General features: G+C 40.6%; 1 protein-coding gene across 2 annotated transcripts in view; it reads left to right on the top strand.

The window, feature by feature from the left end:
* The window catches only part of TRIM26 (tripartite motif containing 26), a 31,290-nt gene extending 14,044 nt beyond the window's left edge, over window positions 1-17,246 (top strand). Inside the window, exons 2-9 of one of the 2 annotated variants that reach the window (XM_072641537.1) lie at window positions 8,488-8,976; window positions 9,226-9,321; window positions 10,754-10,984; window positions 11,996-12,055; window positions 13,371-13,393; window positions 13,802-13,917; window positions 14,174-14,206; window positions 14,831-17,246. In XM_072641537.1, coding sequence (XP_072497638.1) covers window positions 8,539-8,976; window positions 9,226-9,321; window positions 10,754-10,984; window positions 11,996-12,055; window positions 13,371-13,393; window positions 13,802-13,917; window positions 14,174-14,206; window positions 14,831-15,507 — 1,674 coding nt within the window. In that variant the 5' untranslated portion in view covers window positions 8,488-8,538 and the 3' untranslated portion in view covers window positions 15,508-17,246. The remainder of the gene's footprint in view (window positions 1-8,487; window positions 8,977-9,225; window positions 9,322-10,753; window positions 10,985-11,995; window positions 12,056-13,370; window positions 13,394-13,801; window positions 13,918-14,173; window positions 14,207-14,830) is intronic. The other variant, XM_072641538.1, reaches the window with a different exon arrangement.
* The last annotated feature ends 7,193 nt before the right edge of the window (window positions 17,247-24,439 follow it).

Genomic DNA, 24,439 nt, shown 5'->3' with positions numbered 1-24,439 from the left:
TGTTTGGTCAAAAATTCTTCCCTTCTCTATAGATCTGGAAGGTAAACTATTCCTGGTTCTCCTAATTTGCTTGTAGTATCACCCTCTATGTCTAAATCATGTACCCATTCTGACCTTATCTTGGTATACGGGATCCACCACAATTCTTTATAGTACTTGGTCTTTTCTTTGGTTTACTCATCGCTTCATCCTTAGTTCCTAACTGGGTTTTTGTGCCAGGATCACGCTCTTCCCTCTGCAGGGCTTGTGGATGGGGTTGTTGCTCCTGCTTGATCTCTACCAGTATCACTTGGATTTCTATACTGACTTTTATCTCCCAGGATTATTTCCACTGGTTTGTTGAGGTTTAGAGTGTTGAATCTTCAGGCCCTCTGTGGCATCTCAGACATAGTGCTAGGGACCTTGAAGCCCTTTGTGCCCTGGTCTGGGATGTCTTGATCAGGTGCCTCCCAAATTCTTCACTGTGGTACCCTGATCTCCCCATAGGACTTTCTCTTAGAAGCCCTCTCCTCATGCTGCTTTTGGATACTTGAAAACTTGAAAGTTCTGCCTTTCTCTGGATAGTGTCTGGTAAAGTGGGAAGGCTGTTGGCAAGTTTGTCTAGGCTGGTGTTTGCTTTGGTAGCAGCCCCCTTTCTTTTTACTAGTGAGAGTGTGTGTGTGTGGGGGGGTAGTATTAGTGTGGAGTAGTAATTTACTGTAGTTTCTTACTGATTTCTTAATCATTATTCAAGCTGGTGTGATTTTTAGGGTTTTACTGGAGTAGGTGTTGGGAACCTGATCTGCCTGTTGCCATTTGGACAGCCAGCTATTTTTGCAGCTCAAATTGTTTTTTGTTTCCTGGTCTTTATTATCTGTGGCTCCTAAGGAAGCAGAGTTAAAAGACAAGTTTAATTCTGACCTTAGGTACTTATTCCTTGTGAATCTGGGCAAGATAATCTGTCTGCTTCAGTTTCCTTATCTGTAAAATGATAATAGCGGCTACCTTCCAGGGTTGTTGTGAGGATAAAATGTGATATTTGTAAAGAATTTTGCAAATTTTAAAGCTGATTATCATCATGATCATTTTCATCCACACAAGAGTTGTTTTTCATTATAATGACTTTAGAGGCCATCTGGGAAGAAGCACTGGTAGTCTAAGAGGGAATGCTATTCCTTTTTGGGCTGTTGGGTTCTGAGCTGGGCACTTTATACCAGATTCTGATGGTTGTTGTTGTTGGTGGTGGTTTGACCCACCTAACCAATCTTCCTTCCTGTCTCTCTCTCAGGATGCCTTGCTGCTTATCCTGTGATAATTTGATCTTGGAAAGCAGGAAAGGTATTTGGAATGGGGGATTAAAATAGGGTGGAGATAATCTCTAGAGACCACAGCAAGAAAAGAAATATTTGAACAGGATTTGGTGGAAGGATAAATAAGCAGTAATCTTTGAATGTCAATGAGCTAGTCACACATAAAATGTATTAGTGACAGTGGTTTAGAAAGCAAAATCCAATCATTTGTTGATAGGAATCACACTCAAAACCAAGATTCATGCAGAGTTAAAATAAGGAGCTGGAATAGTTTAAGGAGTAGAAGCCGAATCTTAAAAAATAGGTACAATATTAATCACAGCCAAGGCCAAAGTGAAAATAGATATAGTTAAGTGAGTCAAGCAAGGGAATGTACATAAATTCATCATATGTAATGTAAACTATCAGTATTAAATATCTTGCACCAAAGTACTTAGCATAGCATCTCAGTACTTAAAGGATAAATTAATGGAATTACAGGAAGATCTAGATAATTAATAATTGTTGGAGATGTCAGTATTCCTTTTTCTGACTTAGTCAAATCTAACAGAAACAGGAAATAAATGAAAGATCTAAGCAGAATATTGGGAAAAATAGAGATAATACACTTTTGACAATTTCTGAATAGGAATTGTAAAGAAGATATTTCCTAACTGCAAAACACCTTTACAAGATTTGCCTTGTTTGGGAAAAAAAGAAATTGTTAGTAGATTCAGAAAGGCAGAAGTGTTAAATATAACCCTTGAAGATCAACATGCTATAAATATTGTAAACAATAAGATAAATGTGAAAGATACACACAATAGAGATGGTGATGCTACATAATGAGATCCAAAAGAATGAATGAGTGAACGAGTGAAATAAAGCATTTTAAACACCTTCTGTGTACAAATTATTGTGGTAAGTGCTGGGAGTACACAGAAAATGAAATCCATCCCTCTTGAGGAGATTACATTCTTATGGAAGAAATAACACATGGAATGTTTCATCTCCAAGTCAGATGGAAAAGCCCCATGATCCTTAGGGTGTAGTGGCAAAGCACATATCAATGCCTTTCCTTTAATGTCATTATTTAATATCACTATTCCCAGAGCTTTTGGGTTCAGGGGTCCTAGGCTTTCCCCATGAGGGTCTGAGGGAAGGTGATGGTCAAGGTGATAGTGAGGGTTTGGCTTTACTGGCACGTTTGTCTCCTGTCTTGCTCTCAGGATACCTCCCTGGTTCTGCTAGCCTGGCTTGCCTGCCATGTTTAAATAGTTCAGGATTATTTCAATTAAAATTCGAGTTTTTTTCTCTAACCAGCTGATTTAGGGGTACCTCCCACATTATTAATGATGAGTTAGTAGGTAGCTTGGTAGGTAAATAACCAGACAATTCATGTGTTTTGTCATTATTTGGAATGATTTTTCTCTTCTCTGTATGTGTTTGGCAGAAAGAACAAATCTATTTAAAGGGATAGGAATAAGGGTTTAATTTGTGTTTCTTTGGATACAGTAAGCTTCCCATGGGAGGATGTCTCTTCTTCCTATGCGTGTTGGCACCTTCTCAGCAATTTATAGTCTTGGGTTATTGCCTAGAGCAGTAAGAGGTTAAGTGATATTTGTCTAGGTCACATAGCCAGCATACGTCAGAAGTAGTGCTTGCACTCAGGTCTTCCTGGCTTCAAGGTCAACTCTGTCCATTACATCATGCTGCTAAAATTCATTCAAAATTACTAAAAAATGCATGAAATGTTTAGGTGCTAATAATTTGGGTACCAGGAGCATGGAGCTTTTTATAAGTACAAGTACAAAATACTCTTTAAAGAAATAAAGGAAGAACTTGAGAAATGTGGGTTGGTCATAGTTGTGCCCACTTCTATACTGCAAATATAATGCATAATATAAAATAGTGATGCTATCTAAAGCTTTGTAAAAATAGGCAAAATAACAAGGTCACTTGGAGGAATAAAAAGCCTAGAATTCAAGAGAATTTATGAAAATAAGAATGCACTGGGCCTAGCACTACCAAATCTCATTTTGGGTGTCCCAAAAGCCTTGGTGCAGTTTTCAGGTTTAATAGACTTGAAACACCCTGTATTATGAGATAATCGTCATAATTAAACTATGTAATGCTAGTTAGAAAAATAGATCAGTGGAACATACTAGATAAGGAAAACCAGAACCAAACAATAGTATTTGATAAATCTAAGAACATCTTGGGGTCAGTGAGGGATTAAGTGACTTGTATATGGTTACATAGCTGATATGTGTGAGGTTTTGTTGTGATAGAAATCTGTGATAATGAGAAATTGAGGCGTCACAGTTCCAAGCACAATCAATTCATTAGCATAGCGAAGCTAGGATTTGCCAGTAAATGGGCAAGACTCCTTAGTAACCAAGGACACTGGAGAATTTACAGAGCTTTCTTATAGTCAATAAAGAGGAACTAAAGCAAATTACAAAATCTCAAGCAACATGGATGTTTATTGATTTCTGATTGGTCAGCGCAGAATTTGCTAAACATAAATTGTATCGGTTTACCACAAAGTAGCTTAACAGATCTTAGGTACCTTGAATAAAGACAAGAACAGGGAAATTGTGGTTCTGGGAATGGGGAAGTAGACTCCCTTTGATTGGCTAGGCATTATAGAAGTATTGATTACTAGGCTATTGATTACATCAGTTTCTTAGTTTAGAATTGTGTGGAAAGTTTGTAAGTTTCTTTGAGTCAAAATGCGGAGTTAAATCACACTAAACGAAGAACTTTAACTCACACAGAAGGAAGAGAAGGTCTTACAAAACAGTGAGCTTAGGTTCATAGGAAAGGGGAAATTAAGCTCTTACAACTTAACTAATACAAACTAGTTTGATTAAGTTTAATAAATCATAGCAGGCCTTATCAGGAAATCAGCCTGATTCCATTGATTAAGCATAATTTCAGTTCTGTATTTTTCAGTTTTTTGAACTCCATATTTGAATTGCTTTCATCTTCACTACTGTGCCTACCTATCAGAAGAGATCATAAAAGAGAAAATAGAGAATTTTGATTAGATAAAATTGAAAAACTTTTGTACAAATAATATCCATACATCTGGGATAAAAAGAGAATCCGTCAGCTGAGGGGAAAAAGCTTTGCATCAAATACATATGATTAAAGTTTGATGGGAAGAAGATTCATCTTCCTCAGTTCAAATCTGTCTTCAGATATTTACTAGCTGTGTGACCCTGGGCAAGTCATTTAACTCTGTTTGCTTCAGTTTCTTCATCTGCAAAATGAAGTGGAGAAGGAAATAGCAAACCACTCAAGTATCTTTACCCAGAAAACTCCAAATGAGGTCATGACTGAAAAACGACTCAGCACAAAGTCTGATAGCCAAGATATATAGGGAATTGAAACACTAAATTCCATTCCCCAATACATAAGCAGTCAAAGGATATGAACAGTTTTCAAAAGAAGAAATAAAAATAAAAATAAAAAATAAAACCATATGGAAAAAATCCTCCAAATCAGCAATAATAAGAGAACTGTAAATTAAAATACCTTTGGGTTTTTACCTCCTGTCTATCATAATGGATGTGTTGGATGGATAATTCAGTATTGGAGGGAGTCTGGGAACTCAGGCACATTAATATTTCTGTTGGTTGAGCTACGAATTGGTACAAACATCTGAGAAGCAGTTTAGAATTATGTCACTCATTATGAGAAAAGTCACTAAACTGCTTATACCTAGTGATTCTACTACTGGACTTATACTCCAAGGAGGTAAATGACAGAAGAAAAACCCACATGTACAAAAATATTCCTAGCCAACACTTTTTGTGGTAGCAAAAAACTGGGAACAAAGCAAGTGCCCATTCATTGGAAAAGTAACTGAACAAGTAGTAGAGTATGAATGTAATGCAGTGTTATTGATAAAATGATAAATACGAGGACTTCAGCGAAACACTGGAACACTTGTATGAACTGACTCACAGAAAAGAAGCAAAGCTAAGGTAGCGATGTGTACAATGGCAGAAATGATCTAAACAGAGACAACGTTAAAAGGAAGCTCAACTCAAGATTAATGGCAAAGAGAGGATAGAATGTACTTTTCTTCTCTTACTAGAGTTTGGGGCCTATGACTATGGAATTTTGCCTGTGAGACTGATTTGGTTTTTGTTGTTATGCAGGAACATTCAGTTCATTGTACTGGAAAATGATCTGTTATCTAAAATAGACAATTCTTACTATATAGAATTAAAGTTTTTGCACAATAAAATCAATGCAGTGAAAACTAGAAGAAAAACAAGTAGCAGAGAAAAATGTCTCTCTAGCAAGTATCACTAAAAAACATCTCAGATTCAACCTATGAACTATTTTAAGCTGTTAAAGCTTAACTTGAGATATCCTCTATGTAAGGGATTGATACAAATCCATAAGATTTAAGAGCCATTTCCCAGTAGATAAATGGGCAAAGAATAAGAACAGGCAGTTTTCAGAGGAGAAAATCGAAGCTGAAAATATGTTCCAAATTATTAGTAATTAATGATTTGCAGTAAGAATTATAATTAATTTACCTGATGCTATAATTAATAATTTGCAGTAATTTGTGAAATACAAATTAATGCATCTCTGAGGTTCTACTCCATTCCCATTAGATTAGCTAAGATGACAAAAGAGGAAACTGACAAATATTGGAGGGGCTGTGCTAATGTAGTTTTGGCAGAACTGTGAATTGGTCTATCCTTTCTCCAAAGCAATTTGGAATTATGTCCCCAAAGTCACTAAACTTTGACCCAGTAATACCAATAGCAGGCATAACGAAGAGACCAGGAAAAGGACCTGTTTGTACAAAAATGTATATAGTATCACTGTGCTTGCCTGCTGAACAATGACTAAACAAATTATGATATGAATGTAATGGGATATTACGGGGTGTGAAATGTTGAAATGAATAATCTCAGAAGAAAATTGGAAGGCCTATGTGAATTGATGTAGAATGAAGTGAACAAAACTAAGAGGAGCATTTGTACAGTGACAGTGACACAAAGACAACTTTGAGAGAAGTCTGATCAATGCAATGGATTTCAGATGACAGAAGATGAAATATGCTGTCTGCCTTCTGCCAGACAAGGAGTGGACTTAAAATGAAGGGATTGATTACATTTTTGGACATAGCCAGTGAGGGAATTTGTTTAATTTCATCATACATATTTGTTATGAGGCCTTTTAAAGCATCATTGTCTAATGTGGGGGAGAGGCAGCTAGGTGGTGTAGCAGATAGAGTGCCAAGCCTGGAGTCAGAAAGACTCATCTGTGTCACCCTGGGCAAGTCACTCAACCCTGTTTGCCTCAGGTTCCTCATTTGTAAAATGAGCTGGAGAAGGAAATGTAAAGTAAAACTACTTTAGTACCTTTGCCAAGAAAATCCCAAATGAATCATAGTCAGACGCAGCAGCTGAACAACCATAGATTAAATTATATAAGGGAAGTTTTCTTACTGGGAGTTCCTACGTGGATATAAAAAATAAAATATCCGCTCAGTCAGTCACATAGATCGTAAGTGTTTTACACACAGTGCGTAAGTCTGTTTCATGAGTACATATAAAGTGTTGGGACCAGGATTTCCTTCCTATTTTAATCTTCCTAGCCTTTAAGACCCAACTTAAGTCCTGCTTCCAGTGCTCATTCTATTTCCAAAACCCTGAAGGTCTTACTGATTGTACTATATAATCCAGCACTTGTTCTCTTAATTGTTTAATGTATATAATAAGCATTTATTAAATGTACAAAACACTGTTCTACATCTTATCCTATAGTTTACCCTTAAGTGAATACAACGCTTGGCATATATTAGTCACTCAGTATATGTCTGTTGATTGTTTCCTTTTGTCACTGTTTGAAGTAGGTGTCATTGAGTGTGCACTCCTATGCACGGTCTTTTGAATTGTTATATTAATTTAAATAAATTATTGATAACTTTTGTAAAATTGAAAATGGATTTTATTCTGTAATTAAGCTTTTTCTGTATTTTGCATAACTGTACTCTACACCAATTAATTAGTTCATATATTCATAGGTCTAATAGTTCAGCCTTCAGTTCTGGTTTAAGGTTTAAAAGTCATTTTCCTGCTAAGTCACTTTGATTAGAAGAAATTCGTTATCTTGTAGACCCTCATGCTGCCCTGGTGGAGTCCCAGGACAACTGGTGGCATCTCTGTGCCATTAACTAGCCTAATATAATTCCAGGAAATACATGTTATATCTAGGTATCCTTAAGCCTGTTATCTAACTTACAAACCTTACACCCCAATGTATAATTAAAGCAGATCTGTTATCTTACTAACAGGCCTTACAGGATGAAGGTGGGAGCCAAGAAGTCTGTTATCTATGTTCAACCAATGAGCAAATAGATCCTTTCAGTCAACTCTTTCTGATAGCAGGATTGAAGAAGGGGTTGTTCCTAGCCCCAAATGTCCAATCAGTCACACTGTTTTTGTTGAGCATGGCACTTTGGATTTTATAACCAGTCATTTTGTTTTTCCATCTGTGATGCTCCGTGTTCTTCGCTGTCTTTTACTTCCCAAAGCTACTTGAAGGCTAGTAAATCCTGTCTCATGGTCTTTGATCATTGACATCGGCCATTGATCCAGTTTATTGGTTACTGCTAGTCCAGCTAACAAATTAATCATGCTTGGAACTTTGTCTCTCAGTTAACCTGAATTTTCAAATATAACACTTTGATTTTTCCATCGCAGTCGTTTCCAAACATACCTTTCCTTTTCTCACCCATCCCAATGAGCCTTCCCTTGTAACAAAAGAGAAAAAAACAACGGGTGAACAAAACCTTTTGACAGCTTATGTAGCATTCCATATTCCCTCATATCTCCAAATGAAAGGTACATTTCCTCAACTCTTCTTGAACCAAGTTTGGTCATATTTATAATTATACAATGTTTGGTATTGTTTTGTCCCTCTTTTCATTTACATCATCTTATTGTTTTCCTTGTTCTACTTATTTCATCCCTCATTCATTGGTTTATACAAGTCTATTCAGATTTTTCAGAATTTCTCATATTTGTAATTTCTTATGCCAGATAATAGTTCGTTACATTCCTCTATGACCATTTGTTTAACTTTTCCCTGTTTGCTGTGCATCCACGTTTTCTCCTTGTAGGTCTTTTGCCACTATAATAAGTTCCCATGCATACTCTTGATTCCATCCTCTGTTATACAGGAAAAAGGAACCCACTAATTGAGCAGAGATCATTCCTGGGGACCAGGCACCATGGCTACTTCTGCCCCCTTGAGAACCTTGGAAGAAGAGGTGACGTGCTCCATCTGCCTTGACTACCTGAGGGACCCAGTGACCATCGACTGTGGCCATGTCTTCTGCCGAGGCTGTGTCATAGATATCCGAGCACCCCCAGGGGGCCGCCCATCATGTCCACTCTGTAAAAAGACATTTAAGAAGGACAATATTCGTCCAGTATGGCAGTTGGCCAGTCTTGTGCAGAATATTGAGAGACTCAATGTGGAAAAGGGGAGAGAAGCTAAGGAGAAGCGACCTGAGCCAATGACAATGATGCAGTGTGAACGGCACAAGGAGAAGCTACACTATTACTGTGAGGATGATGGGAGGTTCCTTTGTGTGATGTGCCGGGAGTCCAGGGAACACAAGTACCACACAGCCATCCTCATTGAGAAGGCTGCCCAGCCCCACCGGGTAAGCCTTGGTGTTCCCTAGCTCAGTTAATTAGCTTCTATCCAGGAGGATCACAAACCTCCTCATGGAGGGTGATGAGAAAGTGTATCTCCCCATGAGAATTTGAGCAAATTAGAGTTGGGGACCCCTGCCGTAAACAACCAGGCAGTCTGGAGTGAGAATAATTTGATAGTCTTAGTCTAGTCTAGCCCTGCCCAAGGTCTCAAATTAGATTTCAACTGTCCTTTATCTGCTTATTTTTTTCGACAGGAAAAAATCCTGAGTCACCTGGGCACCCTAAGGAGAGACAAAGAGAGGGTTCACAGCTTTCAGATGAAGGGGGAAACTGAGATTCAGCACTTGCTGGTAAGTGAAGTCTTCAGGCCAAACATCTAGTCACGTTCACGGGGTCTCTGCTGAGAGGATATGACAAACATGTTCGATAACATAAACATTTCAGATACATATAATAATAAACATTTATAGTAAATATTTTAGAAGAAAAGGAAGGAAAAGATGAATTTGGTTAGTGAGTTCAGTCAGCTTGCATTTATTAAGTACCTGCTATGTGACAAGCTAAGTACTAGGGATACCGCAAAAGACAAAAGACCATCTGTGCTCTCAAAGAGCTTACAGGCCAGTGGAGGAGACAATTGTAAAGACTACTGTGTCCAAATAAGATACTGACAGGTTAAACCGATGATAATCAGCAAAGGGAAAGTACTAGCATTAAGAGGGATTGGGACAGGCTTCTTGCAATAGGTGGGACTTTAGACCTGAAAGAAACCAGGCTGATAGAAAAGCCAGGAGATGGAAAAGAATTCTAGGCATGGGAATTTAGTCAAATAGGCCATAAATGATGAAGGAAGGAATGCAAAGGAGAGAGTGACCAGACCTGAGTGGGATGAATCAAGACAGACTGCTTAGAAAGGAGATGGACTTGGACTGATTTAAGGGAAGGCATCCCTGAGACCATCCTCAGTGGCAGCTAGTGTGCAGTGGCTATGAGGTAGTCATCTAAGTCAAGGAGATTATTAGTTTGACAAGGGCGGTGAACTTGAATTTTAGTGGAAAGAATATTGGACTCAGGAGTCTTCCACTAGTCAGCAATTAGCTTGACTTCAGGCAAGTTCTGTATTTCAGTTTTCTCATCTGTCTGATAGGATAATAGTACCTAGGTGAGATTGCATAAGGCCCCTTTTACCTCTGATGTTTTGTGATTTATAGACTTTAGGGATTTTAAAGATCATCTAATCCAATCCACTCATTTAATAGGTAAGAAACTGAGGCATGGAGAAGTGAATAGAGTCCAAAGTCATACAGATAGTAAGTGGCAGAGATGGAATTCAAACCTGTATCTTTTCATGGCAGAATTGGTCCTTTTCTGCCACTGCCTCTGTTGAGTTGGGATGAGGAGAAAGAGATGAGTAAGGCTTTGAACTGTTGTAGGGACAGAAGAAGCAAAATATCAAGTTAAGCACAAAGGGTCTCATGAAATGTGCTGAGCTTTTCTCTAGGACCTGGTGAATGCATGGTGGGGCAATGTGGCATAATGGTGGGAATGTTGGACTTTGAGTCAGGAAGATCTGAGTTCAAATTTTGCCTCTGACACTAATTGTGACAATAAGGCAAATTGCATAACTTGGACCTGAGTTTTCTCATCTGTAAAATCTGGGGTTTGGGCTTGATGACCATAAAAGATCTCCTCTGGCTCTAAATTTCTGATCCTATGATCTCTAGGGAGACATTCATATTTATATTTTCTCTGTGTCTTTGTGTGCACCTTCATGCACTGTAGACCAAACTCCAGATGGAGAGGCAGAACATCGCCTCAGAGTTTGCCCAGGGGCATCAGTTCCTGAGAGAACGAGAGCAGCACCTCCTGGAACGCCTAGAGGGACTGGAGCGGGAGATCGTGGAGGGGAGAGAGAAATACAACCTCAGGGCCTCTGGGGAACTCACCAGGCTAGGGACTGTGATCTCAGAACTGGAGGAGAAGGCCCAGCAGCCAGCGGCTGAGCTCATGCAGGTGAGATTCCTAAAAGAAAGGTGATCCCATCTGTTCCCTGAGACATAAGTCTCTTCTGATGGAAATAGTGCTGGACGAGAAATCAAGAGTTCTAGATTTCAAGACCTTTTCCATTTTTCTGAGCCATAGTCTCTTAATATATTATAAGATAAGGATAATAGGGTTTTTGTAGTAAGGAACAGATGAGATAAGGAATATAAACATCATTATATACAAATGTAAAGTATAAGATGGTGTTATTGTTATCATTGATAAGACTGACCATAACTTGTTCTGCCTGATATCTATTTTTGGTTATGACCTTTGGAAAATCTTTTTGGACCTCAGTTTCCCCTACTTATAAAATGGGTGAGTAACATTTCCTTTACTTACCTCCAAGGTATGTATGTATGTGTACTACAGTGAATTAGTGGCTGTAGTAGTCAGTCACTACTGTCAAAACTTGCTCCGTCTTGATAACAGTTACAGAGTACACTTGTACGTATCACTGTACCAAAATTTTTCATTTGTGATCTGTGGAAAATTAGATCTTACCCATAGCCAAGGAGTCTACCTTTGACCCTTTGTCATTACCAGATAGGTTGATGTGTTCCTGTGTTAGGGAGCTGCACTGGTGTTAACCTTGTGGGGGAGAGAAAGTTTTTATTTTGTTTAACTAAAATATTGTAGGCATTGTTTAACTATGCTGTTTGTTTTAGGAAGTCATAGGCTGTGTATTCACGGAACAGTTCCCATGAGTTTAAACAGTTTGCTTGGAGTAGATGTATGTACGTGTCTCTCATGAAAACTTACCATCGTAATTATTCATCCACAAGTTAAAGATTGGTCAAAAAACATTGTCAAAAATCTCAGTTTTAGAATCTCTTTGAAATGCATAATATTTTAGAAAACCAGTAAACTATTAATCGCAAAATAAAACCAAAAGCTGTTGGAATGTCAGTATCATCTTCCCTCAACGTTCCATAGCAGGAAGTTTCCCTGAATCTTTTGGTCATTGTTTTTACTTTTTAGGAGAAGGTAAGCTTCAGGAACTTAGAGAATGGGTTCATGAAAGCCTTCATGGAGGATGAGGTAATATTCCTTTAAAGAGGGAGTAGAAATCCAAGAGGCTAAGAGGGTGAGGCATGGGGAACTAACTACATGATCCGAGGCTATGAGAAAAAGCTAGATGGTAGGGTGGCACCAAATTGTTGAGGGCCCTGGATGTCAGATAAAGAAGGAAATTGACTCAGTAGGCACCGAGAGGAGTTGGGATGTTTTTGGGACCTCTCATTTCTATTTCTAGAGAGAAGCCAGATCAGAAGCGAGAGGGAAAAATAAAATAGAGGGCTAGGGGCATGAAGAAAGGGGAAAGGGGAAGGGGACAAGGATAATATAGTTGGGAGAAGAAAAGGTTGAGAGAGAAACTAGCTCAAGCTGGTTTCCATGCTACAGACCATAGAGTAGAAGGACATGGGCTGAAATTAAAATGGCAGCCAAGGGATAGGGACTGGACCTTTGATTTTATAGGTATAGGGAGCCTCTAGATGAGGAAACTTACTTTAGCAGTGTAGACTGGCACACTACAACGTGTAGTTTTCTTACTTAGTACAAGCAAACCAAGGTTCATGGATCCCAGGTTATAAACCCCTGACTTAGAGGCATGGCTATATCCTATTTAATGCAGAGACTCAGGAAAAGTTCCATATCTCATGGAAGTGATCTTAGTAACTCTTCTCTTATTATCAGCTAATGCCTTTAGCAAGGGTTAGTTTGCTGATAGGGGTAACTAGGTGGTGATGTGGATAGAATTCTGCATTGGGCCCGAAGTCAGGGAGACTTGAGTTCAAATCTTTCCTCAGACATTTGTTAGCTGTGTGACCCTGGTCAAGTCACTTAACCCTGTTTGCCTCAGTTTCCTCATCTGTAAAGTCAGCTGAAGAAGGAAAAGGCAAACTACTCCAAGAAAACCCCAAATGATGTGAAGTCAGACATGACTGAAAATGACTAAACAACAACAAAACTTACTGATGGCTGAGGGAGAATGAAACAAGAAAGCCTTTGAATGGATGGGATAGCTGGGAAACTCCAAGGAAGGTGGCATTCTAGAATGGGAATATTTGAAAATCCTTTTTTGGCTACAACCGACCACTCAGATCCAAATCCAAAGCCATCTTTGTCATGAAGTTTGCACTTTCACAATTCCTAGCCAAGAATTTCTTAAATCTTGCTATATGACACTATTGACAGTGATTGTTGCATAACTCTTCTACTCTGGCAGTAATGAATGCTGACTGATTAGAGTTGTCCCTATTTCCCGTTTTTAAATGGCTGCTCCTTTAACCATGGGTAACCCCTCCCCTTTATCAATGAGTTAACTTTCAATGTGTGTCTCCTTCTTTTTTAGGACACCAGAGACTTCCTAAACAGGTAAAGAACATATTTTTCACAATATACCTCATTCCCTTGTGTCCATTTCCTTCTTATGTCTTTGAGTCATTTTCATTTGCCACTTGTCTAACCACAAGCTTTTGAAGTGCTACAGTGAGAGTCTGGACGCTGCAAGGGAGGCCATTACTCAGGTGTCCGATGTCTCTGTGGCTCTGTTCTTAGTGGAGTGGGAACAAAGAAGAGTCTTCCAGCACTTGGGAACCCCCTGACAGCTACATCCCTGAACCCTGAGCCACACAAAGCAGAAATTTGGCCTTGCCCTTTCTGAAACAGTTTCATCAGAAGACTTTTTCCAACTACTCCTGATGTAATGGATATGCTCCAACCCTCAGGAAAGTTTCTACCAGCTGGGGGGAATGACTTGTTTCACGTTCATTCTCTTCTTAGGTATCCACGGAAGAAGTTCTGGAGTGGGAAACCCATTGCTCCAGCTGTCAGAAAAAGAACTGGAGAATTCTCTGATAAGCTTCATTCCTTGCGAAAAGGCTTGAGGGAATTTCAAGGTAAAGATTGCGGGTGGAGGGGCATTTAGATAGTGTCCCTTCCCCCAAATACATAACTGATTTCTGATTCTCATCATAGTTTCTTTGGCCTGTTCAAACTCAGAATGTCTTCTTGTCCTTCCCTGCCTTTCTTTGGTGGTCCCTGAGCTATGCCATTTAAAATGTTGTAGAACCTCTTCCTCACTCACTGTCATTTCTCCCTTCTTCTCAAATTCCTGGGTCAGAGTCTCATCATTGCCTCTTTCTTTTCCACCAGGAAAGCTGCTGAGAGTCCTGGAATATAAGACAGGTGAGTGTCCAGGAGGTTCTCAAATAAGGAAAATTTTTCTTATACAAAGTTCCCACAACCAGTCCTAGTAATCCCTTTCTAGGACAAACAGTTCTTTTCTCAGAATGTCCTTACACATATCATCAAATGACATATACATAAAAAACGATGTGAATGGTAAAGTATTACACGGATGTAAGCCATTATTCATATTTAAACTAAATCCCTCCCATCGAAAAAGTCTGAAATGGGTATCAAAGAATCCTGCCTTCTATATCCTGATGCCTAAGGAACATAAAAATCATAATTTGCTCTCCTCTTACCCTGATCTCCTCTACCCCCAGCATTCTTTTATTCATACTTAATTATTCAGGTCCCCTTCTTTCCTTATAGACCTTTGTCTCCTGTTCCTCCCCCTTCCTAATTTTTTCCCCGTTTTTGACTTTCATATAATCCTTATGGCATCATTATGTCTAGAAAGAGAGATGGTATAGCCCAAGGCCAGATGCCAAATGCCATCTCTGTCTCTGAGTCTGTTGCTGGGTTCTTGTTGGAATGACCTTGAGTCTTATGGGAATGCTACCCCCAGACCCCTCTTCTTTTTTCCTTCCCCCTCCCTACCACTTTTCCCCCTTGTCTCCACAGTGAACGTCACTTTGGACCCTCAGACAGCCAGTGGATACCTTATATTGTCTGAGGACTGGAAGTGTGTGTCCTTTACCAACATGTATCAGAGTCTGTACCAACACCCCCAGCAATTTGATCCTGAACCTGCAGTTCTGGGTAGTAAGGGCTTCACCTGGGGCAAAGTCTATTGGGAAGTGGTAGTGGAGAGGGAAGGATGGGGAGAAGAGGAAGGGGAGGAAGAAGAAGAAGGAGAGGAGGAAGAAGAAGAAGAAGAAAATGGATATGGGGAAGGAGAGGAGGACTGGGAGACAGATGAGGATGATGAATCAGGTGGAGATGAAGATGAAGATGATTTGGAAGAGGATGACATTGTTCAGGAGTCCTGTCTGGTGGGTATTGCCAGAGACACTGTAAGGAAGAAGGGGGAGCTCCGCCTGAGTCCTGAGGATGGGGTATGGGCTCTGCGTCTGTCCTCTGCTGGTGTGTGGGTTAACACCAGTCCTGAAGCAGAGTTGTTCCTAGCCCAGCGACCCAGAAGAGTAGGGATTGCTCTGGATTACGATGGGGGTACAGTGACCTTCACCAATGCAGAATCGCAGGAACTTATTTACACATTCACAGCGTCCTTTACAAGGCGTTTAGTCCCCTTCTTTTGGCTAAATTGGCCAGGAACAAGTCTTATTCTGAAACCCTGAAAGAGAGAGACACTCAAACACACACACAGATCCTCTCTCTGGCCCCTCACTTTCTTCAGTGCTCTGATTCCCCTTCATAGGGGCAAATAGTCCTGGAATTGAACATGATTCATTGAGGGGAAGAGAGTGTCCTCCTGACCAGGATATCAGGAGTAGGAGAGAGGAGGGTCTCTGTGCCTACTGCCAATCCTTATGTCCTTAGTTTCCATGGCCCCCATGTAGACTTGTACCAAGGCTAGTTCTACAACTTGAACTGTCCCAATTATGACATTTCTGGTGGTCTCCCTTCTCCATGAGGTGATAAACCTCACCAAGGCTCTAGCCATGAATCCTCCATGTTCAATTTCTCTTCCCCCAAAGTCATTCCCAGTGCCATTGGAGTTCTAGGTAATATTGATGATAAAACCCAGGACTCTTGCAAAGTCTATTTCTCTAGTCTCCTGTACTATGCTCTCTCCCCTTTCCCATAATAACCACTTACCCTTGTCTGGCTAGCTGCTCATCATCCCTCCATTATAAACCCCACATCTCCCAGTCAGCCTTCCTCCATGTAGTAAAGAGAATTTCCTCAAGATGTAAGTGAAAATATGATGTATGGAATAAAATGGGACACCCCTAAGGGTTTCTTTTAGACTGACGGGCTCTAAGATGTCTGAAGAAGGAAAGGGACTCCATGGATCCCAGGTGCCAGTGGGGATCCATTTCTCTTAGTACATATTGATTATGTGAAGCCCTTGAGTGAGATCCTGACCCTAGATCATACTCTGTATTGGTCCAGGGCTTTGCAGATGAGGTTCCTATTGGTTGTCAAGGTCCTGACCTCAAGTCCTGATGTCCTGATGTGTACATAGACCCATTTGACTTTGGGAAAATAATTAAGATCAATAAATCACCTTTGTGAATCTATTCTTTTGAGTATGTGACTGAGCCCAGGGTCTCTTATTCCTGTGACTGGGTCTAGCACCCCTTCCCACCTCAAAGGCCAGTGAACTGTAGTAGGTACCCTATTGTTGCCTGTATATAGAAGTCCCCCTGGTCTCTGGTGCTTTTCCAACCCCGACTCTGAGCTCCTCCAATAAGGCCTTAACTTTTTGTCATTTGTTCCCTCTCATGCAGTTTCAGTCCAGATCCCTCCCTTCTCCCTAAGAAGGGTTAGGGGAAAGATACCAAGGTGCCTCAGAGGTCCACAATCAGATCTTCTGCTCTCTAGCAAGAGAAGGGAATAAAATGGCTACCTACCTCCTAGGGGAAAAAGTCCTGGCTCCCTAACCTAGCATTCACTGTCTTCCACAATCTTCTGCTTATTCAGCCCAGTGTCATGACCTAACACTCCAAAACAAACTGTGCTCTTGCCCAGTTACCTAATCATTGTCTGCATCAGCCTTACACACCAGGGTCACTGCTTACTCATACATTCAGTAGTCCCCTAGGCCTGGAATGCTCTTTCCCCTTCCTTTGCCTATCAAAGTTCTTGAGAGGCCACCTCAAGTCCTACCTCTTCCGAGAGGTCTTTTTCAATTTTCTTGCCCACAGTGACTTTGTCATTTCCTTTGTCCTGATGTGATTTCTTGTATGTACCATGTGGTGGCACTTCTCAGTACCTTGTATACTAATTGTTTTCTGTGTACATATTCCCCCAACTAGACTGTAAGCTATGGAGGACAAGGGCCATGTTTTGCATATCCCACAGTGCTAGATATACTGCATTACTAGTACTGAATAAATATTTGTCAAATCAACTGGGTAATGAAAAATAATTTCAGTCGGGCTTTGGAATATGTTCTGTATTTTCCAACATACACAATTGGTATAACACAGTGGTTCTCAAAATATGGTCTAGGGACTGCTAAGGATCTCTTTAAGGAGGTCTGAAAGGTCAAAGCTTTTCATAATACTAATTTCTAATATGGTAAATATTGATAGATATAACCCAAATAAACAAAGGCTGTTGGGGTGGGGTGGGGTTGGGGCCCAATAATGTTCAAGAGCATGTTTGGGCCCTGAGACCTGAAAGTTTAAGAACCACTGGTATAGTGGATTCCCACCCACTGTTGGACCAGGAAGACCTAGGTTCGCATGCTACCCCTTGTCATTTACTAGCTGTGTGATTTTAGGGCCTCAGTTTTCTCCTATAAAATAAAGAGGTTGAACCCCTAAGGACCCTCCCAACTTTGATCCTAGAATCACTTTTTTGTCTCTGCCCAACAGATTGCAACTTGATTGGGTGCCAAATTTGGAGCTCACTGTGTGACCTTGAACAAAGGATTTCCTTCTGTACTGGCTTCCTCAGTTGCAAAATGCAGAGGCTAAATTAGATATCTTAAATTAGATCTCTTAGCTCTGCAGTCATCCTATTCATATTGGCTGTGGCTAATTTACATTGCAAAAAATTTTTTTCTTTGCTCTCGTGATCTTGGATCACTTCCCTTTTTCAGGTCTTAGTGTTATCATGTACATTTTATAGAGATAGGACTACAGGGTCTCTTAGTTGGAATTCTAAAAGGCCACACAATTCCTTGGTTTCTCAGTAACAGGAAAATGCTTTTTTTTTTTTTTGCTTTTGCACTCTGGGAGGAAGGGGGTGTCGGAAATGACTGGGATGCTTGTTCCCAAGGAAGAATATATTTCCCTGCCATGGGCTATTCTGATTTTCGCACTCATACCAAGAATTTCCCAGGTTTTAACTCCTCAACCTAACCTGATACATCATTTCTGCCTGGCAACAACCTAGGCTTCTCATTGGAGAAGGAGACTCGGGCAGAACCAATCCCAGAGCAGGAGCCTTCACCCCAGCCCCCCAGTCTTCCACACTCAGTACCATTTTTGCCTACTGTCAGGAGTTTACAGTTTACTGGGGAGGTGACACTTGGAGAAACGGAAATTGGCGAGTCGACTGAAGCAAGTTAATTACCAAGTGGCATCATCCCTTACCAGGTAACATAGGGCATTGGTCCTCTTCTGGCAAGGAAAAGATAACAGGGAAAATGGTTCCCTGGGAAGGGATTTAACTCACCAGACCTGGAGAAGCAGTAAAGGGGCGAACAGATAGATATTCGAAGACCAAAGGACTATGAGAAGTCAGGGCATAAGGGTTGGTAACCTGTCCAGAAGTGACATGATAAGTCGGTGCTCGTGCTTTTCCGCTGTACCAGAAATACAGGTGATAACTTGCCTGTTAGGTGGGGAACTAGAGGTAGGTGAATTCATAGATTGTGGGGATGGGAAGGAGAATGTATTGCTGCAAATCTTGGTCTGGGAAGGGTGATGATACATTAATGAAAGTAAGCATGGCTGCCATCTTTGTTTCACGTGTTTTGGTGACACCAGACATAGACACTGGGAATGGAGTAAACATTGTGGGAGTAGATGGGGAAGTATGGGGAATATCGGATGACCTTTGGCAGAAGCAAAAAAAAACTGTAATGAGAAAGTAAGGCTGATGAGTTGGAAGTGAGGAAATGGTCAGTGAAAAGACTTTCTGTGCCCTCACTGTACCCCAAATAAACTCCCATTGGCTCCTCACTTTTATAATCAACTATTAATGTGTTTTTAGCTCATCAAGATCTTACCAACCTTCACAAAGCCAGCCCCGACCTACTTTTCCAGTGTTTATTATACACATGGTTTCCCTTTCTTTACTCTTTGGTGTAATCTAACTGGCCCTGCTGTTCTCACACAAAACTCTTTCTCCTATTTCCCTACCTTTTTATTGGCTGTTTCCTATGCCAAGAAAGCACTTCTATTTGATGCATATAGGTGCTTTATTTTCTTCAAAACTACTCAAGTGGATACATTCTACATGGATCCTTTCTTGAATGTTTCTTCCCAAGGAAGTAGATATCCCTCCCCACAAATGACCATATATATACTTTCTATGTAATTATTTATGTACGTGTTATTGTTGTTCCTTTTTGAAGAGGACCAGTGACATCATGAGGGTGGTGTCTTGCACATGGATTGAAGTGAGGCAGAGCTGCACAAAGTTCTCAGCCCCACTCTCTCCAGTTATCTAAGTCCAGTGGTGAGACAGAAGTCAAGATGATGAGCAATAGCCCAGGGAGCCTGTCTAGGCAGTGATGTGCCAGTGCTGTGGAAATTTTCATTTTCAGCAGGAAAATTGACACTTTGGAAATTGTGTGTGTTATTTCCCTCAATGGAACATAAGGTCTTTGAGGGTAGCGACTGTTGTATTTTTTTCCTTTTCTTTTTATGCCCAGTGTTTAGCACAGTGCCTGGCATGTTGATAGAGTACAATAAAGTCTTGTTATTTAATTTGTTGGACTAAGGAGTTTGCACTGGGTTCAGAGACCAATAAGGAACTTCTATGAGCAAGAGGGTGAGGTGATTTAAAAAAAAAATGAAGAGGATAATTCAAACAGCTAAATAAAAGAGCATATACTGCTTTAGTAAAGTAACAGGATTTAAAAGAAAGGAAAGATCAGTAGCCATATTCCAGACCTGAGAAGCTGAATAACTGATGCTCAACCCTAAATTCCTGATTTGGAAGAAGAGGAGAGAGATGGATTCCTAGAGATTTCCTTGAGGAAAAGTCAAGAACAGCTTACTTAGGGGGGAATCTTGAGAAATATTCAATGAGTTGATTTATATGTATTGTAGTGTTCTCATGGTGAAGTGGGATTGGGGTGGAGAAGAATGGTTTTTTTGAAGTCTACCTGAGGCACAAGATTAGACCAGGGTACCCAAGGCCTTACCTTCTCATTAATTACCAAAATAATATTCCTAATCTGATCATATTACTCCCTTGCTAGAAAATCTTCAGTGGCTCCACATTACCTGGGAAAAAGAATACATAGGCCCCTACCTAGCATTGAAGATCCTCTGGTTTTTACCTCCAACCTATTTTTTGGCTAGACTAAGTTTATGTTGTTACCCTTCATGTATTTTGCATTCCAGATAAAGTGGACTGCTATCGGTTTCCTTATCTGTTCTGTCATCATTGCATCCAGTCATTCTCTCATCCATGCCTGGAATGCTACCATGTATTCCTTCAGCTCAGATGCCATCTCTAGAAACTTTTTTGGACAGTGGCTTCCCCCTACAGCATGCTCCTCTCCTCCCACCCCAACCAGCTAAAAATAGTCTCCCCTTCGATTTCTTACAACTTTTTGTCTGGATCTCTTTGTGGCTTGTGTCATTGTTATTTGTATATATTTGCATACATAGTTATTTGTATCCAACATGTCCTGTGGGTTTGAAGTCAGGAAGACTGTGCTTCAGAAACTTACTAGTTGTGTGATTGTGGGCAAGTCACTTAACTTCCCTGGGCCTCAAGTTTCTTCACTTTTAAAAAGAGGAAGGACTTGATGGATGTTAAGTCCCTTCGAACTCGAAATCTCTGATCTTATGATCCTCCCCCTCTTCCCACTGGCTTGTAAGCTTCATCTTTTGTATTCTCATTAGCTGTTAGGTTAGCGTCTTGCACGTAGCAGGCTTCAGTATTTGTTTATACTTCTAAAAAATTTGTTAATGTTTCTAAAAAAAAATTCTTCTGGCCATGCCATTTATTTTTTTCCTTCCAGTCATTTACTTCCTTCCAGTGATAGAGCCTGGGGATGTGAAACTGCCCAACTAGTAGAAAAATAACTGAAAAAAATGGCTGAGTAAGGAGGGCAAAGATGACTGGGAATATGAGGAAGATTTATAGATCCTTTTATCTGAGAAAGGAGCACATTGCCAGTCTCACCATCTTGGCACAGTGCCTTGCACATAGTGGGTATTTATTAAATATTTGTTGTCAATCAGTAAGTATCATTAAGCATCTACTATGTGCCAGACCAAATTGCCGATATTTGCTGGGTAAGCAAGGGAGTTCCAGAAAAAACACGCAATTCTGCTTCATTGACTATACTAAAGCTTGTGTAGGTCACAACAAAATGGAGCAAGTGCTCAAAGCAATGGGAGTACCAGATTGTCTGGTTTCCTTAAGAACTTGTACACAGGTCAAGAAGTAACAGAACTGAACATGGAATAACTGATTGGTTAAAGGTTGGGAAAGGAGTATGACACCACTGTATATTGTTACCTTATTTATTTAACTTACATGCAGAGTACATCATGTGAAATGCCAGGCTGGATGAATGAAAAGTCAGAATTAAGGTTGCTAGGGGAAATACCAACAATCTCAGGTATGCAGATGATACTACTTTGGTAGCAAAAATTGAAGAAGGATTAAGAAGCCTCTTGATGAGGCTGAAAGAGGAGAATGTAAAAGCAGGCTTAGAGCTTAATATTAAAAAAAACCAAGATCATGACATGTGATCCCATTGCTTCCTGGCAGAGGGAGAAGAAATGGAAGCAGTGTCAGATTTTATATTCTTGGGCTCAAGATCATTGCAGATGGCAGCTTCAGTCTTGAAATTAAAAGACACTCTTTGGAAGGAAAGTTATGGAAAATCTGGACAACATGCTGAAAATCAGATATCATCTTGCTGGTGAAGGTCTATGCAGTCACAGGTGGGGCAGCTAGGTGGTGTAGTGGATGGAGCACCGGTGCAGGAGTCAGGAGGACCTGAGTTCAAATCTCAGCTCAGACATTTGACACTAACTAGCTGTGTGACCTTGGACAAGTCACTTATCCTGGATGACCCAGCCTCATCCTGGGTCATCTCAAGTCATGCTGAGGAATATCTGGTCAGTGGATTCAGATGGTTCTGGAGGAGAAGTGAGGCTGGTGACCTGCACAGCCTTCCCTCACTCAAAGTCAAGTGTAAGTCATGTCATCATTTCCCTGATGGCATGGTGTTCTTTAGCAATGAAGGATGAGCACATGTACAGTCACAGCTATGTTTTTTTAAGCAGCAATATATATTCCCTCCCTCCTTCCTTCTTTTCTCCCTCCTTTCCTTCTTGGTCACTGTTGGAATTAAGCTATAAGGAAAACTGAGTGCCACAGAATTGATACTTTTGAATCATGGTGCTGGAGAAGACTTTTGAGAGTCCCTTGGACAGCAAGGATATTAAGTCAGTACTTAAAGAAATTAACTCTGACTATTCATGGAAAGAAAAATTTGTGTGTTCAACCTTTGTTGCCCGAAGAAGACCATGCCATCAGAGAAATAATGACATGACTCGCACTTGACTTCGTTTTGAGTGAGGGAGGGCTGTGCAGGTCACCAGACTCACTTCTCCAGAGCCATCTGAATCCACTGACCAGATATTCATCAGGATGACTGGAGATGACTCAGGATGAGGCAATTAGGGTTAAGTGACTTGCCCAAAGTCACATAATTAGTGAGTGTCAAGTGTCTGAAATGAGATTTGAACTCAGGTCCTCCTGACTCCTGCACTGGTACTCTATCTACTGCACCACCTAGCTGCCCTGGAAGAACAAATGCTGAAGCTGACTGAGACTTAAATACTTTGGCCACATAATGCGAAAATAGGAGTGCATTTAAGGTTAGAATCGGAGCGCATTTAGGGTTAGAATCAGCTGGAAAAGATTGAAGATAAAAGGAAAAGAGGCCAGTAGAGGATGAGGTAGGTAGTTGGTTTCATGGAAACGAGTATGAGCGTGGATAGACTTCAAGAGGAGGACAGAAGGACCTGGCATGCTGTGGTTCATGGGGTCATGAAGTCAGGAACCACTGAAAAATAACACTATGCTGGGCACTGTGCTAAGGGCTGGGGATGAAAAAGAGTCAAAGGATAAAGGAGTTTACAATTAATGGTCTGTCACATTGACATAGGTGTTTAAGGAAATTTTTAGCAGAAGCATCCTGAGAATAAGAAGTTTGGAACCAAAACCATTATGACATCTCTGGTGACAGAAAACTTTGGAAAGAACCTATTTTGTCTTTCCTGCATAGATTATCTGACCAAATCCGTGGGTCTCCAGTACAGATGCATCTTTTGTCAGACTGCATCATCACCATAAGAAGCACTGTTAGTTTTCCGTGTTAGTATTGTCCTATCCCCTCTACAAATAGCCATTTCTGAAGTTCTGCTTTCAGCCGCTTTGACAGATGACTGGCTGGAGGGCTTCAAGGGGGATAGACCAGGAGAATGGCACCTTTGTGTTCAATATGGGGAGAAATCTTATTGTGCAGGGATCGCTCAGGAACTCTATGTAATAGATTGAGGGTCTTCACAGCATAACGATCATGTAGAAATCCTCATAGAAGATACCAGTCAGCACTACAGGGGAAGATGTTGGGTCTGTAGGGAAATGGGTTGGAGTTGTGGAGCAACTCCTCAGGGCAAAAGGAATACAGCTGGAAGTATAGGATGTGATGGGAGTGGAACCAGAGTTACCCCAATGCCTCAAGGAATCGTGCCAAAGACAGAGAAATGAGGTCTTAGAATTGGGAGAGGTATGAAATGGGAAAAGTCCTATAGACATTCATCTTGAGAGTTGGCAGAGGAGAGATGGAAGAAGTACACACTTTATTGAGTTTTACACTCCTGGATTTGGGTGGGGAAGGTGATGGTAGTAAAAATGGCTAGTTTCACCTCTGTGATTCACTTCTAATGGTAAAAGAAATTAGACTGAAGGAGTATGTAGTAACCTACATTATATAATTCTTCATGAAGATTATTATATTTGAGGTAGACTGGGAAGGTATTATTATTCCTATTTTGCTGATGGAAAAATGATGCCGAAAAGATGAAATGACTTACCTAAGGACTGTGCAGCAATGAGTGGTAGAGATGGGACCGAAGCAGTCTTGTGATGACCTCCATGTCCAGTGATTCTTGCGTTGTACCTCACTGCCTCTCCTTGAAGGTAAAGATACAAAATGGTATAAAGAGAGGAATACTCCAAAGTACTAGACTATAATGGCACCACCACGGTTCCTTTTCCCTCCTTCTGTCCCACCTTTCCTTTTTTGCTTCCTTCCTTTCTTCCTCCTTCCCTTCCCCCTCTGCCTTTCTCTCTTCCCTCCCTCCCTCCAGTCCCACTCTCCTTTCCCTC

The sequence above is a fragment of the Notamacropus eugenii genome, chromosome 2 (assembly GCF_028372415.1).
Source record: "Notamacropus eugenii isolate mMacEug1 chromosome 2, mMacEug1.pri_v2, whole genome shotgun sequence".
Classification (NCBI taxonomy): domain Eukaryota; kingdom Metazoa; phylum Chordata; class Mammalia; order Diprotodontia; family Macropodidae; genus Notamacropus; species Notamacropus eugenii.
Note: the sequence above shows the minus strand (reverse complement) of the source record. Positions and strands in the feature narration are given on the sequence as shown.